Source organism: Crotalus tigris, unplaced genomic scaffold, assembly GCF_016545835.1.
Source record: "Crotalus tigris isolate CLP2741 ecotype Arizona unplaced genomic scaffold, ASM1654583v1 scf7180000018916.1150873, whole genome shotgun sequence".
NCBI classification, from domain to species: Eukaryota; Metazoa; Chordata; class Lepidosauria; order Squamata; family Viperidae; genus Crotalus; species Crotalus tigris.
In genome coordinates, this window is record NW_024097271.1 from 553,501 (window position 1) to 571,178 (window position 17,678).

At 37.4% G+C, this 17,678-nt stretch overlaps 1 protein-coding gene across 1 annotated transcript; it reads right to left on the bottom strand.

Annotated features, from left to right (window-relative positions):
• Nucleotides 1-1,701: 1,701 nt before the first annotated feature.
• SEC61A1 (SEC61 translocon subunit alpha 1) lies at nt 1,702-16,214 on the bottom strand. Its single transcript, XM_039357373.1, has 12 exons — nt 16,095-16,214; nt 14,361-14,428; nt 13,292-13,357; nt 13,120-13,198; nt 11,615-11,746; nt 11,370-11,479; nt 10,726-10,879; nt 8,263-8,423; nt 7,437-7,634; nt 6,786-6,977; nt 5,790-5,866; nt 1,702-4,345 (listed from the first exon to the last, which is right to left on the bottom strand). Exons 1-12 carry the CDS (start codon nt 16,099-16,101, stop codon nt 4,159-4,161), a joined length of 1,431 nt encoding a protein of 476 aa, XP_039213307.1. The 5' UTR covers nt 16,102-16,214; the 3' UTR covers nt 1,702-4,158.
• Between the last annotated feature and the right edge of the window lie 1,464 nt (nt 16,215-17,678).

A 17,678-nucleotide genomic window follows, 5' to 3' on the forward strand; every position in this document is an offset into this window, starting at 1 on the left:
GAAGATTGTGGAACAAATTATATCTGCCTAATTCATCTGAACCAATTCTTTCCTTTTCCTAGGAAATAGAGAATACACTTTCAGGTAATAGTTGAGCTTAATGAAAGTTTGAGGTGGGCAAGCTTTTAGCTAATTTTGTATAAAGGTAGTCCTCACTTACTGACTACATTTGGGATTGGCAACTCTGTCACTAAGTGACATGGTTATAAGGTGAAAAATCACTTCTACATAAGAACTGTAAAACTGAACTAGAAATCATCAGCAGATTTAACACTATATCTGAGTGATTAAACAAAGACCAAGATTTCTGATATTACTTAATGGTAAGTTATTAAACAATTTATAAATGTATGAATAATTATATACAATAATGCTATCAATGAACAGGATTTTTTTTTTTTTTTTGCTCACTCTTTCCCAACATCTCCACAGCAGCAGGTGACTTACACATTTTATGTGCCCCTTATTCAGGAAGTACTTTGTACATCGTATAAAATAGACTTTTATTCAGAAGAGCTATGCAATAATGCGTTTGCTTATTTGAAAAATCCTAAAGAATCCTGTAGAAGACTAAAAAGTATTTTTGTGGCGACTATTCCAAATGTGTTTTTAAAACTACAGGATAAAAGTTCAAGAGCGTATTATGTCTAGTATTTTTCCATATGTAACTTCTGTGCAAAAATATACTGCATACGGTTTACAAGTAACTTTAATCCAAATAATTTAAATCTGCAATAAACAGCATCCTCTAGTGGATACTTAAGTGTTGCAATTTGAAAGTTTCTTTCATGAAAATATTCTTAAGCCAGATGTTTACTGTATACCCTTTTCTGAGATACCACAGTTGTTAGGTAAATCCATTACACCCAATAGGCATTTTTTTTTACTGGAAATTAGAAGCACCAGAAACCAGAAAAAAGTCTAAAATCACTCATATGACCATAGGATGCTGCAAATGGCTGTAAAGGTGAGCCAGTTGCCAAGCCCCAAAACGCAATTGTGTCTGGAATGGGTTCAAAATTGGGTTATAAATAACTTTTGTCTGGTCCATTGTAATTTTGGTCACTAAATTTGTAAATCGAGGACTACCTGTAATTCAAAATGCTACTTAAACCCAGAAATGATCATTTTAATTTATGTTATAGTTTTAAGGATTTTGTTTGGGTGATAAACAGAATATTTTACTTATGGCAACCAAGCCTGGAGATGAATTTGTAGCTATAGGACACCTTTCAATAATCCACTGAGGCTTAATCTCTGAAACAGCATTCAAGATGCTATTTCATATCTAAAGTTTTAACTGGAGTCTTTTCCAATTGGCAAGTGAAGAATGTGAGGGCATATATGTATGAATGTATTTGTGCCCTTCTCAGGTAACCAGTGACCATATGAAGTGTGTCAGCAAATGCATCCCAAATAACTGCTGTATTTCAATATATCTAAATACAGTTTTTACATTTTCATGTTTATATATGCATTATTTTTTATGTTATAAGCCACCCAGTATCACTTTTCATGAGATGGGCAATCGTATATATTTGATTAATCAATCATTCAATTAAAGGAAAACCTTGATTATCCCCCTTATATCAGAGCCTTGCCATTCAAAAAAAAAAAAAAAAAAAAGCCAAGCTAGATTACAAAAGGATTCATTTCAGATCATCTTAGCTTATCTCTATTAAAAACAATTGAATCAAGAAGTAGCAAAAGGAAACAATTTTATTCTGAAGTTAAAATGTTATTCAATTGAAATAGAAGCAGGTCAGTGATGGATATGTCAATTTTTTATTGCTGGGCAAATAAAAATACCAGGATTTGTGTATAGTGCAGAACATTAATGGTATGTTAATACCATCAATTCAAATACTGGTTTGGCACTCATCTTTTAAAAGTGAGGCAAAAACTACAATATTTTATGCAATCCTTGAAGAATGCTTTATGCACAGTACAGATAATTTTGTTTCAACCACAAAAAATAAATTCAACCTCTCTAATATGGCTATGGAGATCAAGTCATTGACTTGGATCAAAGCAATTGGATTTGAAAAAGTGGTCCACAATTTGTAAATTTCAAATGGGTGGGGATGGGATAATTTCAGTAATGCACACCATCTATCCAAAGGTTCTGATCTGACATTTCTAATCACTTCAATTTGATGCTTTGCTGCTCCAGTTCTGAAACTGAATGAGACCTTTATCCCTTTAGTACATGGGATAAAACGGATAGGAAGGGATGGATAAAAATGCAATAAAAATTTAATATTTACTTCTGAGTTACATTTAAAAAGACCTATATTTCATGAAGTTAAAGATTGATTTATAAGTATTTGAAAAGAAGTACTAAAAAAGAAAGTCTTACAAAGTCAGATTTGCAATTGATCCAGAACACAACTTTTTCCTTGAGCTTTGCCACATAAATGAATCACACTACAGCACCGTAAGGCACCGTATGTTTTTCACTTGTTTTGGAATAAAAACAGCCCAAAATATATCCACGTTATAGCAGCCTATTAACTGAAGAAGCCATTCCAGCAAAGCTGGCTTGGGAGACCATATCAGTTAGATTTCTTCAGTACTATTAATTCCCATCTGTATCTGCTCTTGAGGAGGTCCTATGCTTTTTCCCAGTTTTACTGCATTACACTCAGCTTCTTCCATGCCATTCGTGTTCGCAATTTCTTGGTACTGGGATTTTCTGTTGCACAAATTGCTGGGTAAAATGACAGAACTGCCAGAGGTTTGACAATTTCAATACTAGTTTCTGACCCGATTTCAATATAACGTGGTGTTTTTGGCAAGGCATAAATTTCTACATTTACCAAGAAAGAAAACTGGACACTAATCCGGTCCCTAATCTGGCTCTTTTTTCAAGGGCCAACATGACCAGCAATTCTATCCGCATGCTTCTCATTATACCAGGCATTTTAATTCGGTCTATACAATACACAAATCACCTTACAACCACTGATATATTCCAACAGATGTCAAGCCTTCAAGGAATTTTACAAGGAGTTGATAACCCTTAAAATTTTTATGGCTACTAGTCCTATTTAGTAGGTGATACCCTGAAAGCAAGCAATGGCTATCTGGTCTCTAAAGAAGCACCATCATTCCAGCTTAGAAGAACACATGAAACTATCTGGAGATAAAGGGAATCCCTTAGGTGGACAAGAATTTGCATGGCTTGGTAGTCACTATTCCAGACAATAAGCATTTGGAACAATATGCAGGTCCTACTGTACCTGGCTTCAATATACTCATCAAGCAGGAGATTAACAGTTAACATCATACCTCCTAGCTTAGAATTTATTTTGATCTCATGGCAAATAAAACTTGTTAGGAGTACAGTAACTTCCAAGAGAAATACTGCATTCAACACTTGTCAAGAGATAAAAATAATACAAGACAAACTATAAGCAGGTTTCTTCTGTGGCACTGTTGACTGCCTCTGTTCAGCAAACATTGCAAGACGTGACCTTAATTCTTCTTGTAGAGCAACATGACCTGAGATTTCTACCCACAGGCTATTATCATCCCAGGCAGAAGTAAAGAAACAGTCAAAAGGCAGCCCTGAAAACACAGACTGTTCTTGACTAGACATCTGGGTGCTCTAAGTGTGGTATCCTAGGAGTAGAAGTCATGTATGTGCTTATCAAAAGAACACCCCCCCACGCGAAAGAATGGATAATTTGGGAGATGATTTTTGAGGAGGGAATTCCCTCCCACAGGTCCAGGGAAAGAGACAAGTATCACACTGCAACAAATAACTGTCCACTCTTCATTTAAATAATGAACCCGAAAAATCTTCAAGGAACTTAGGGACAAGATTGTGCAGTTTGAAATAGGGAGAAAAGGCTCTCAGATTAAGCCGATTTAGAGAATTGCCTCAAACAATAACAAAGAACAGAAGATCTTTTTTTTCTAAAAATGTTTTTTTACACATTTTCCAGCTATTTATAAAACAGCAACTAAATACCAATAAAGTCTGAACCGAAGGAATGTGCTTCAGAAAAAAAAAATTCACACATTTAAAAGAAGTGTTTCTATTAATACCGTACGCCCATGTGTTTTTGTGTAATTGTTAATCTCTTTCACCTGATTTTTAAAAACTTAAAAACACTCTTCGCCAGTCCCTAGGTCCATGACTCAGTATTGCATTTAGAAGAGAAGTGCTCCCATGCTGCCAACTTCACTCTGCTCTTTTACAAAGATTTCAAAGTATTGGTAAATGATGGTGACAGCCAACAAGATTCCTGTTCCCGATCCTATTGCTCCAAGGAAGTCTGCCAGCACAGAGAGGGCACCAATGCAGAGGCCACCAAAAGCGGCAGCTGTTGGAATGTATCTGAAAAAGGAGGAACGACAAGATACAAGTTAAGCCAAAAGATTTAAGGGAAATTGTCTCCTGGCCTAGCTACTGCGGAAAATACTTAAGACAAACTAGTCCTCAAGTATTTGAGTCTGCCCTTTACACTCTTACGTCACTGCAGTCATTATGCACGGTGCCCTTGTGACTGCCTTGCTCAATAACTGCTCAGTCCTCTCAGGTGGAGTTGCTAAGAGTTTTATTCTTGACACTGTGTAGGTTAGCGGTCCCCAACTTTTTTGGCTCTGTAGAGCGGGGGCTGCGGCAGGGGATAATTTCACATATGCAACCTAATTTCACACTTTGTGCGCTCACCCACTCTTTCTCTGACCGGTGGGTTGGGGATGTAAATTGTTAAATGAATAAAGCGAAAGAGCTGCTTGCCAAGAGAGCAGGCAGCTCTCCTCCATGTGCAGAAGGGAATTCCTGGGCAGACCTTCCCCTCCCGTTTGTGAGAGGGAACCTGTGCGCTAAGTCGGAGAAAGGAAGCTCAGATTGCAATGATCCAAGTTTCCTTCCTCCAGCCCAGTGTGCTGCCCCTCCTTGCTAGAAAGTTAAGACTTTCTAGTTCACGCCAGAGAGGGCAACTGCCTGATGTGCTGGAGAAAGGAAGTGGCTTGTGACCTTTCCTGCTAGCTAACCTGTTGACTTTCTGAGAAAGGCTGCAAGGAAGATGGCAAATGGTGATCATGTGATTGTAGAAGGCTCGACAACCTGTTGTAAGTGTGAAAAGAGTCCAAACTGCAATCATTACAGTCATAACTTTGAGCACAGGTCGTAGATCCCTTCGTTCAGCGACATAGTAATTTCAAATGATCACTGAATGAATGGTTGTAAGTCAAGGATCACCTATAGAGCCTAGTCAGTTTCTATAAGGTCAGACCTTCCCAGTTTCTCTCTTTCTATGTATTTTATATTTGCAATTCAAAGAAATCCACCTACTTCGTCCCACTTAATGTAATTTTGAGGACTGCATGCATGTATTCTGGTGCATAGGGACACCCTTATCTGAAGAACCCACAAACTGCATAGCTATACTGCTCTGCCTTACTGGCACACAGAATATGTGTTCTTGTATTCAATTAAAATACAATCCAGGCTGCATGTACGTTTTATTTCTCTTGTCACATACATGAAGGAAATTATTTGCTTCTTTTAAGAAGCAAGAATCAGTAGTGAAAAAAAAATGCCCTTTTCAAATAAGCAAATGATGAGGGTTATTTCCTTTGCCTTCCCAAATATAAAGCAAGCATTCTCAGGAATATTACAGGGAATATTTTTGAAGGCTAGAATTTCAGTAACAAGGAAAGAGCACAAGGGCATTAAATCTTCCAACGTAATTTATTTCCAGTTCTGCTTCTCTGAAGCAAATGAAAGCTTAAATAGCAATACAGATTACAAAAACGCTAGATTTATAGCTCACCTGTTGAGTTCATGAACCATGGAGGTTTCCCTGTGACCCCTCATAACCATCTGTTGCTCTTTCAGTTGTTTAGCAACCTGTATTCCAAAATAAGTTTTTTTTTTTTTAACATTGTGAAACCATTATGCTCGGTTGCTATAAAAATGTAAGAATCTTAATAGTCCTTAAAATCAGAAATACTATAAGGGATAGAGCAACTGAGCAGAATTTTTTTTTTTTAACTTACTAAGGCATAATGCCATATTCTCAAGTAACCCCAGAGAATAATTTCTAGAAATAAAGGAGTTATAAACATTTATAAACTCATACATGAAAGAGACTCTGGTGTCCTGAACAGAATAAATGGCTATAGAATGAGCATAGCCAGGAATTTATTTCAGCCAAGATTTTGTGTGTGTGTGTGTGTGTGTGTGTAGTGGTAGAATTTGGATGTTGAGTAACTAAGATTAAGCCTATTTTCTAGCATACATTTAGTTTTTACCCGCTTCCCTCCATATCAAATCTTCAGCAACTGCAACTAGTAGCCTCTGTAGTTTCAGGGGATCTGGGCCTTCAAATTTCTCATCGCAATTACAATTTCTTTTGTCTATGCTACTTCATGACTCTCTGATCTCTTTAAGTTAAGCCTGATAGTCATAATTTTTAGACCACAGGATTAAAGGGGGGCGGGATTATCATAAAGTAAATGTTTAAGTTAGTCATGGTTTGCTTGAATCGGCACAAGCAACAGACCCAGATTAAATCCACGGCATCTGCAGATGAACAGGGGAAAGTGTTTGGAGTGCCACAGTATCACTAAACAATACCAAATTTAACAGAACAACAGTATGATTTGCTATGAGGAGTACCCTATAGTTCTGACTGAATTTGACCTTTCCATTAATTCTTCCTTCAAGCTCTTACAGCAGCACTGTCTGTCAAGTAACATGGCTGGAGAAATGTTTGTTAGAGAGGAATGATACATCTAAAGATGTGGGATTTATGCTATTTACTTACATCTTTTGCAGACGAGCCGGACACTTCAATCCAGGTTTTGGAGAAGAAAGCACAGGAACCCAACATAAACACAATATAAACAACTGCATGAACAGGATCATCCAAAACTGATGTAAAAGACTCAGGAGGCGACAAGTAATAACACAGGCCACCAACAGGATATGAACGGGCAGGACCTCCAGTTGATGTATCCTGCAGTGAAAATAGATTGCTTTCAACAAAATTGCTTTATTGAGTCAATACGTAACACACAATTGCTAGCAAGTCAATAGGTAGCACACAATCTAGTCATGTTAGCAATATTTATGTATAATAGTCATGAGTCTTTCGTTGCATTGCAAAGATGTCGGCATGCATTGTTAGCATAATATAATAAAATATACTAAAGCTAATACCAGAAGACAATACAAAAGAACTGGTAATAAGACAACATATTAAGTAAGGTTCAGTATGAAAGGCCATCTCATTTGTAAGACAAATGGTAAATAAAAATCAGATACAGTATAATTCTGTATGTGTCTACTTGGAAGGAAGGACTAGAGAGTTTATCAAGATTTTAAAACCTGGCACTATGAAACATTTCTCTAGGGCACCTTTGCTAGAAGCACTTTTAAGTTCAGAGTTATGGAGAAGAACTTACAAGATACTTACAGACCAAGTACCCAGAAGGCTAACCAATATGTTGCCACTAAAACGAGCAGAGAGCATCTGAGAAATTACGTACAAGTTAGAAACCAATGCAGACTGAAGGATAATGGGAATATTGGAGGTATAGAATAACTTGATTGGATAGGTATTGTACTGGCCACGGTAGCGGGCAGATTTTATAGGGAGGTCCACTCTAAATCCCTGTGGATTGTAAAAGGAAAGAAATTAAAATGTAAATCCAAAGAATTAAATGTAATTCACAGAAGCACTTGCCCCAAGCATCAATCAAATCAAGGTAATTTTTTAACAAGCAATCTCAAACAACAAAATGTAATGTTTCTCTTTATTAGCTTATACAGGGAATCCCTCTTTAGCAACCACAATTGGAACCAGCAATTTGATTAAGTGAAGTGGTCACCAAGTGAAACCAGAACTGTGATAATGATCTTACTTCAGCTGGCAAAAAATATCCAGACTTTCAAATTAGCTTTACACCAAGATTAAAAAGATAAATTTTGCACCTTTCAAATTTATGATTTTTTAAACAATGAAATTAACGAAGTTTAACAGTACTGATAAACTGAACAATGCATTAGATTCTGAATCACTGGTATCAACTCAAATTAACACAGTAGCACTTTTAATCTACAATACATTTTACATTTCTCCAATAAACCTTATGGAAATATTCATACTTCATATTTTGGTGATGTATTAATAAGCATTTCATCAGAACTTATATGGCCTTAATAAACAAACACCTCCCCAGGCCTGAACAGAATATAAAAACATGTTAAACTGTAAATCATCAGTCTATACTTCTACACACCTGGAAGTAAATGACAACGGCAAAGACAAATATGGTGGAAATCAAGTTCATAAGGTTGGGGAGATTCTGCCGATAGAAGGCTTCCCGGAGAGCTCTAACTTTGTCTGTGCGCGTAGCCAGCAGATGGAACAGGGCGATGATGGCACCTTCAAACTCCATGCCTTTAACAAACAGGTGAAGAAATTATTAACTACTGCATGAAAAGCTGTTTATGCTTTACAGTCCTTGCCTCTGAAAGCTGGCAGTTTACAATATCCCGTATACTCCAATTACTCCTACGATTATTGATTTATTCTCTAAAAATAAAAGATTAACAGCCAGCATTTCCTTCTTAGACACGTGACTATCGGTATTAATGTAAACACATTGTAAAGCTAGCAACAACTACAATTTATTTTATTTATTTTATGTCAGATTAAAAGGACAATAAGAAATTAGCTAAAACTGAGAAAACAGACAGAAATAAGTTAAGAAACAAAGAAAAAGTAAGTAAAATGGCAACAGTTTTAATAAAAAGCAACAAAAGTTTGTAAACTACATGAATCATTGTCTTCTAATTGTTACTGTTATTGTGCAGAAATAGTAATAGTAGAAGTAGTAATAACAACGAGTTGGAAGAGATCTTAGAGGTATTCTAATCCAACCCCCTACTCAGGCAGAAAACCCTATACCATTTCAGACAAATGGCTGTCCAGTCTCTTCTTAAAAACTTCCAGTGTTGGAGCATTCACCACTTCTGGAGGCAGGTTGTTCCACTAGTTAATTGTTCTAACTGTCAGGAAGTTTCTCCTTAGTTCTAGGTTGCTTCTCTCCTTGGTTAGTTTCCATCCTTTGCTTCTTGTCCTGCCTTCAGGTGCTTTGGAGAATAGCTTGACTCCCTCTTCTTTGTGGCAATCCCTGATATATTGCAACACTGCTATTATGTCACCCCTAGTCCTTCTCTTCATTAAACTAATCATACATAATTCTGCAACACTGATAGAAATTTCTCTAAACTAGTCTCTTAGTAGGAAAAGCACATTCTTACTGGAATGTTATGCTGAACATATAATTATTGAGGAAATCATTACTAGCTGCTAGATATGATACAAGGGGCAGCTCAGAACATGTCTGTTTTTATTTATTTATCTGGGCATATCTAAAAATGTTCTTAATAAAAGTTATTGTAAAAACTCTCCCCCTCCCATCATCTTCTGAGGTAGCGCATCAATCAGACAGAAATAAAGGGACCCTCTATAAAGGACTAAAAAAGACCTATAAGCCTATTTGGAGATAAATTCACTGATTGAAGGTGTTTTTTCAGCATTCCTGATCCACACAAAATGGGTCTGCTGCATACAGCGATAACTATTTTTCTGAAAAAACCCTGTTTTTTTAAATTAAAACATGCAATAACATACTGTGCATATTTTGGTTTACTACCATGTCTGAAACTAGCCAGTGTGGTTTGAGGATTCTATGTGAACTAGGCCACATTTACCTTTTCAATAAACTACTATTAAAACACACTACAGTTTAATCTGATATTTTAAGTCTGCAATATATGCATTGCCAAAGAGTCTCATCTGCACAAGTTCTGGGAAAATACCTTTGAAAAAAGCCACTAATGCTAAAGTGTAACATACAGAGTAGTCAGTAAGGAGTCAACATGATTAGCACTGTGCCATATTTACTCAACAGAATGGACTTTCCTTACATGCAAATATAAGTATAACACCTAAAAGTGCATTATAATGTATTTCTTCTTTCTGGGCTATATTTTTTCTTATCTTTCCATAAGCACCTTTAAACATCATCAGTGCAAATCATAAGATGAATTGTTCAGGACCGCCATAGAAGTAGCCATTCTAAAACTTGAATTTAAATTACAGAAAAAAAAATGCTTTGCTGCTTGGTTTTCCATATAAAAGCAAGCACTCACTTGAAACTCCCTGGGTTTCCTATAACTATTAGTACTGCTAATAAACCTCCAAATGAGCTTTCCCAGTCAGTCAATTCTTGCATGAAATGCCAAACAAGTGAAATCTACTTGCAATACACACATTTTCACAGAGGTATTCAGGGTTTCAGGCAGCCATGCTTCCTTAAAAATACTGTAACAGTCAAGCAAATCAGTACACTACCGTAAATGCCGGCGTATAAGACGACTTCCGCGAGCGCTGAAATCGGCGCCAAAGACGGGGGTCGTCTTATACGCCGAGTCGTCTTATACGCCGGAAATACTGGTAGTTTCCGGCGTATAAGACGACGTTCTAGGAATGCAGCCCGGCTATAAAGACGGGGGTCGTCTTATACGCCGGGTCGCCTAATACGGCGGCATATACGGTACTTACTAACTTGCAATTTTTCTTTTTCAGATGATACTCAACATACTATGCCGCTGGACAAATAGGAAGAGCTTAGATTTTTTTTTTCCTGTTTCCTTCCAAGGGATTGATACATGTCTCATCAAAGAATGATTACCTCGGCCAGTGTTCACTGTAGTTGGGCTGAACGCTTTCCATACAATAGTCTCACAGATATTAGTAGCAATGAAGAGAGAAATGCCAGAGCCAAGACCATAGCCTTTCTGCAGAAGTTCATCCAACAGAAGAACTATCAAACCAGCAACAAAAAGCTACAAGGAAAAATGTATAGTATATAAATCACTTAAATTAAAAATTACTAATTAAAAACAGTTCAGAAACGGTTAAACAGGGACAGCAATTTCTATAAATACTTGTCTGTGGAGATCGCTTAGTAATTCATATGAGGGTAGCCCTTTTGGGTACTTTGTTTCTGTGCCAAATATGTTCCTCAACCAAGTTGATTAATTCTCTTACCTTTTCAATAGTTGTTACTGAAAGGGTAAGCATACAGTTGTGAAATGTGTAAATCTCAGCTCTTTGGTTGTGAGATTAATATACCCAGAAGTGAGAACTTTCCACAGTAAATGTCCTGCCTAAGAAGGAAGCCTCCAGGTGACTGTCAAGAACATTTAACATTCTTGCAGAGAAAGGGCTGGGTTAAGCAAGTTTGCAAAAGGGCCTGATTTCAATCTTTTAAAATTTAAATAACTACAGATCCTAGGTCTACATCCAGAAGAGTTTTAATAACTTAAAAGTTACCTGAATGGTGATAAGGAGACAGATTCCTGCTCCCATCTCTGATGGGTCTCCATACATCCCAGTCATTACATAAACAATAGATTGTCCAATAGTAATAATCATGCCAAATACTGGAAAAGAATTACAAGACAAAAAAGTGAATGCAATTTAACATTCCAAATTTTCTGAGAGGTCAATTTATATTGTCCATTGTCTGTATCTGCATGAACTAGAATAAAAATTGTTTTAAATTTCCTGTTCCTTACATTTCTGTGCGCCATTGAAGAGAGCTCTGTCTTTTGGTGTATCCCCAACTTCAATTATTTTGGCACCAGCCAGTAACTGCATGATGAGACCAGATGTGACAATGGGAGAAATGCCTAGCTCCATCAGTGTACCTGTTGGAAATCAAAAACAGAGTGAAAGATAGGATCTACCATCCTTTTCTGCTCAGACCTACACAGATAACTGGCCATCTTGAGACATTATAAAGATGGGGAAACCATTTAAATTTTCAATGGAACTTCATTCTTCTCCATTTTGCAAAAAAAAAACAAAACAAAACAAACACAATCATTCTGTTATATTATCAAATTAGGAGAAGCTGCTTTAGCAAGGCAAGCTGAAACTACAGTTCATTTTCAAGAATGAGTCAGCCTCATCCTTTAGAAACACATTTCCCAACCTATTGAAGCATAATAATTTGATACAGCTTTTTAAACATACAGAAAATGCTGGTTGTAAAGATTCTGCAAATATGCTAATATTTCCAGGCAAATCAAAATTTGTAAGAATAATCAAAAGAATTTTGAACATTTTTGAAATTTGAATTTTGATATGTTCCCGTGTAGAAATTCGCATTGTCAACTAATAACAAATAAAAAGTGGGAGCAAATTTAAAGAATAAATAAAATGTTTAAGATGATATATTACCCAAAAAGAAATTTGCTTTAAGTGACCTATAGAACCCAGTTAAAATATATGATGAACCAGTATTATACTAGCCTTACCAACTGTCCCTCTATGCATGTTTCAAGCATATTGCCCTGCAGAGAAAAGAGTTTACCAGATTATGTGAGCTAAAAGATACTGATTTTCAGTAGTTCATCAAGTTAAGGGCAGGGGGGAAAAAGGAAACCATAGCTCTTTTAACTCTGCTAAGACACCAGTAGCTTCTGATTCATTCTGTCCTTCAATTCCAGGCAGTCCACTTAGCTATTAATATATAGCACTCTGTGTGCGCATGTACACACATGCCTTCAAGTCAGCATTGGGCAAGAATGACTGGCCCAATGTCAACCCAGCTGGCTTTTTGCCTAAGACAGAACTAGAATTCATAATCTTATGGTTTCTGTCCTGGCACTTAGCTATTATACAAAACTGGCTCTAATAATAACATTCAGCTGACACAAAGTAATGGAAATCTCCAATCCTTTTTTATACTTAAGTTAATAAATTTCTCAGCCCCGGTCCCAATGGTAAAATTAGTGAAATAATATATGCGAACCGCTTTAAAATGACCCAAAATATACTATCTTTTATATTTGTAATGACAGCATCATTATGGCCAATCTACAAAACTCCATTTTACAATCACAATATCCAAACTAAAAATAATGCATAGTACTATGATTAAATGGGATATTGATGATTACCGAAGTCAGTGGGAATGCAAAGTGCTTAACTTATTTAAAGGAGAAACCCAGTTTGGTATACGATAGACAGAAATGAAATTTAGCAACAAATCAATTGTTAAAGTGAATTTCAATACCTCTGTTGGAAGCCAGAATTACTCTTATCCAATAAAAGGGATCAGCTGAATCCGATGACATAATACCAAAAAGAGGAATCTGGGTTTAAAAAAAAAGCAAGCAAAATTATCATAGGCTTGGCTCTCTAGCTTTTGTTTTAAAGAAAGGCTTGAAGTAATAAAAAGAAAATACCTGGCAGCAAACCAAAAAGATGAAGAGAGTGATAGCTGTCCATAGCACCTTTTCTTTAAACTGGATCTATAATAAGAGATGAAATTGTGAAAATAATTGTCATTGCCAACATTTGGCTAGAACAAAGCATGAAATTTCCATGAGAAATACAGCTAATATTGTACACGACTTTTAAGAAGCTTGATTCGTCTCTCTTTTCAATGAAAACTTTCCAAAAATGCTAAATAAAAGGCTGAGGGACCTCCCCCTGCATGAAAATTGCTGTGATATAGGGTTATATCTGTTATCATAATTCGGGGACTATAAATGGAATATGTTTAATATATTTAAATTTCCAACATTTCCATGCTGCTTTTACTAAACACACCCACACCCACACACACAAGAAAATAACACGAGCAGGACTTCAGTAAAAACAAAGCTTTCCAATTAAAATGATCCTTTAATTGACCCCAGAGAACTTCCTATATTTGGCCAGTTAGAAATCACAAGTAGAGGCATAGTAATGCTAATATCTATAAGCAAAATGCTATATACTGTAGTAAATGTTATCAAAAGTGATAACCAGCATATTTTCCACCTATACTACTAAGCAAGGACCACTATAAGAACAGTTCTCTGGTGCCTTTCAGACAGGATATTATGGCAAAATGAAAACCAACCAGCCCCATTCATTGGGGAAAAAAAGAAACATTTACAAACAGCTTGCTGTCCCTCTGCTCTTTCAAAAGCAACATTTAATTCTGCCAGTTGGACTGGCAGCCTGGACTGTGGAAATGAGAAAAGTGTATCTTGAATTCTGCCACCAAGCAAATAATGCATCATTTTATTCAAGCTAAAAAATAAACATGTTGTATTTCAGTTAATCACACTACTAGCATTTGCCAGATACTCTTTTCTGCCTTTCCATTCAAACCCCATTGTGTTCCTTTAAAAAAAAAAGGTGATAAAAGGCCTAGGGGTTTAACTGAATAACTTTGAAAAAACAGGAAAAAGGACAAATGTTTCTTTCCTATTAATCTTTTATAAATATTTTGGTAAAACTACAATTCCATCATGCATACATTACCTTCCTTTCTGGTTTTTGAATTTCTGGCAAGATAACGCAGAAGGGCTTGATTACTTCAAGAAATTTAACTGTGAAGAAAATTGAGAAATTAAGCAGACATTCATCAATTAACAAAGATAAGATTCTTCAAAAAGGAAAATCTCAGCTTCTTCAAAATTTACTAATTGCTAATCTATACAGTCATCTATGCAATTATTTATTGGACTAGAAGACCTCCAATGCCTCTTCCCTCTAATTCTATGATCTTGAATAAATCAAACATACAAATGTTATTTTGAAGAAACATAAATGGAAGGTCATGACATCATATACAAATTAAGTAGCTACCTCTGCTATATCTGTGTTCTGAAGTCAAAGACAATCAAAACAAGGAGTCTGTAATAACAATGGCATACCTAATTTGTATTCTCTTTAATTTCCCAACAAGAACAATTTGTAAGAGCATGTGACTGTTGTTGATTTCAGCATTATCTGTGATGTTCCACAAATATTAAAACTACAGGACTTCCTTCAAGTCACTTTGTGCTTATCGTTCAAGCAATTACAAATGCACTGCTGGTAATATGAATCTATATGAGGCAAGCTATTAAAGTTTTTTTGAGGTCTGGTTCTAAATAACTTAAAGGAAGTCAGTAAGGTAAAAAAAATCAACAAATGCAGATTAAACAAATTTAAATTGTAAGAAAGAACGCATAGATAATATTGAGGACCAATCAACATCTTTAATACTAGCTGTGGTCTAATACATTTAGATGTCTGTTATGAGAAGGATGGGCCAAGAAGTTAATAATTCAAGTCAACTTAAGCCTGCTCAAATACAACCCACTGGGGAGGTGAACTCTAGCTTGTCTCAAAACATTGTCAGAGGGAACTCAAGAAGCACATTTTGTCTGGGATTTAGGTTTTTTGAAACAAGCACAAGACTGACATGAGTAGTAGATGGCCAATCGGGATGGTCATTGTGTCATGTTCTGTGGATAATTGCTTTTTAAGTTTCAACATGTGCAAAAAGTTACAATCAGATGCAGAAGAAAAGTTGTTCGGTTTGCTACTACAACCAGGTCCAGACACAAGAGTAACCCCGTGTCTCTATGTTGTGAAAGCATCCCCCGACAAAGCAGCGTATTTTATTTGTGATTACACGAAATATTTGACCTACAAAAATCTCACGTATAGGCTCCGATTAAAATCCGAACCTAGTGCATTTTTCCGACAAATATTTCCCATTTTGCAAAATAAAGAAACTAGTCTCTGCAACTGTTTGACCTATTGATGGACGGACCACTAAGAGCTCACCTGAACTATTTTTGAACACTGGCCGTTAGCGCTGTATCGGGATATTCAGATTTCATCAAGAAATGCCCCCGACACCATCTGTCTCGCCAAAAGCCCCCCCCCCTGCTCTGCTGACAAACCCCCTCCATAAGTCCGATAGTCTGGCGGGCGCAACATGTCGACCACCATTCAGAGTGGTGATCCTGCAGCCCCACAGTCTATCCCCCGACCACTGTCTTCCCGCATCTTCAGGCAGGACACCCGTCACCTCCAAGCCGCCATTTCGCGTCTTTCACTCTCAACTTCCCCACCCCATAACTGGTCGTTCCCCCCTAGCAGCTTCTCCGTTCCTCCTCGAGGCTATCTCGACGAACTGCCGGCTCCTTCCCTCCCTCGCCCGCTACTCCGCGCCACAATCGGCTCTCGCAAGCGTCTACATCGCCGTCCAGCGATACTCACTCCCCATCTCGGCGCCCTCAACGCGGAAAAGGAAGGGCCAAGCGGCAGCAGAAACTCCAATTCTCCCCTCAGAAAGACACGTCAGTTGAATGGAAGCCCCACCCTCCGGCTTCCTTCCGGTTCCTGCCACGCACTGGTAACCGCCACCAAAGCCCAGTTCGTTCGCGCAAGCGCACTAAGGCTTTTTAAAAATTAACCTGCTGCATCTACTTTTCTCTAGGACTACAATTCCCGAAGCCCTTTGAGGACGGGAAAGGCTCTCTTGAGAAAATGATACGGCGATTTCAAGTTCGTAATTACGGGATCTAAGGAATACTTTCCCACTCGTTCGCGCTTTATACCGCGAGTCAAGAAGCAAAAGTGGTTTGCTTCGCGGTCGCCAGCGTGGCTTGAAAAGGGTTTTGTTTTTTGTTTTTTTCTGCAGTGTTTGGGGGTCTACGAAGAGTAATTTGCCACGTGTTATTCACAGTCAGAATTTTTTTGTGTGAAGTGGTTATAAACAAAATAAACATAAATAAGCAAATTTTTTACAGACTATACAGCTAATTCAAAAGTATAAGGTAGACAATCAGATCTATAAGAATTGGAATTATTCTGTTGGAATTATTCAGCGCTTTTTGGAAGGGCTGGTGGACAGAAAGCCAGCTTTCCTGCTGGTCCTTCAGCAGAACTTTGCCAGGCAATGCTGCACATTTTTGAGCACCCTGCCTATTCCACAGGATTTAATGGGTAAATCAGATGTCACATGATCTCCTTTGTGTTTTGAGCAACAGCATCCTCCCAGACGTTTTTGAAGAGAAAATTGAAAAAAAAAAACCTTAATGCCAAGGGTCAACCTACAGAGGCAGAAACATGGTGGCCTAGTTTATACATCACACTAAACCATGTTTTCTAACCATAGTTTATGAACTCTGCATACCTTACATAAAACTAAAGTGAATGATATTAGACTGGTTAATACAGTTCATTAAACTAAAGTGTGATTAGCCTTTCTATGGTTTACCATGTATGAAGTTATTCTGATTTGTTGGCTTAGTTTATGCAAACCTGGCTGGGGAATTCTGAAAGATGAAATCCAAAGTCTTAAAGTTGCCAAGATTGGACACTGCTGATCTAGATGTGTTGTCCCCAAAACTGGGCCTTAGCTTGATGTTGAAGCCAATTGACCACCAAACACAAGGTGTGAAACAAAAATATTTTTATTTTGGTACCATATAAGGGCCCTGGTTTTGAAAGCTGCCAAGGCCTTGATTACAGTTTTACAGCAATTTTTATAGTCAAAGGTGAATCACGTTCACCCCTTTGCCCTCCCCCCCATAATACATGCATAACATGATATTGGTTACCTGGATTGCAGCCCCCTAAAGCAGGGGTCCTGGCCACTAAGCCACAGGACAGGCTGGCCAGAGCATGTGCATGTGCGCATGCAGTCCCTCATTTGTGCTAGTGCCGTGGCAGCGGGGCGTGAAAACAGGACACCGTGCCTTGGGGTGTGGAAATGGGACGCTGCCATGCTACAGGGCACAAAAAACGGCTGCCACCACGCTGCAAGGCACAAAAACAGATGCTACCGTGCTGCAAAAA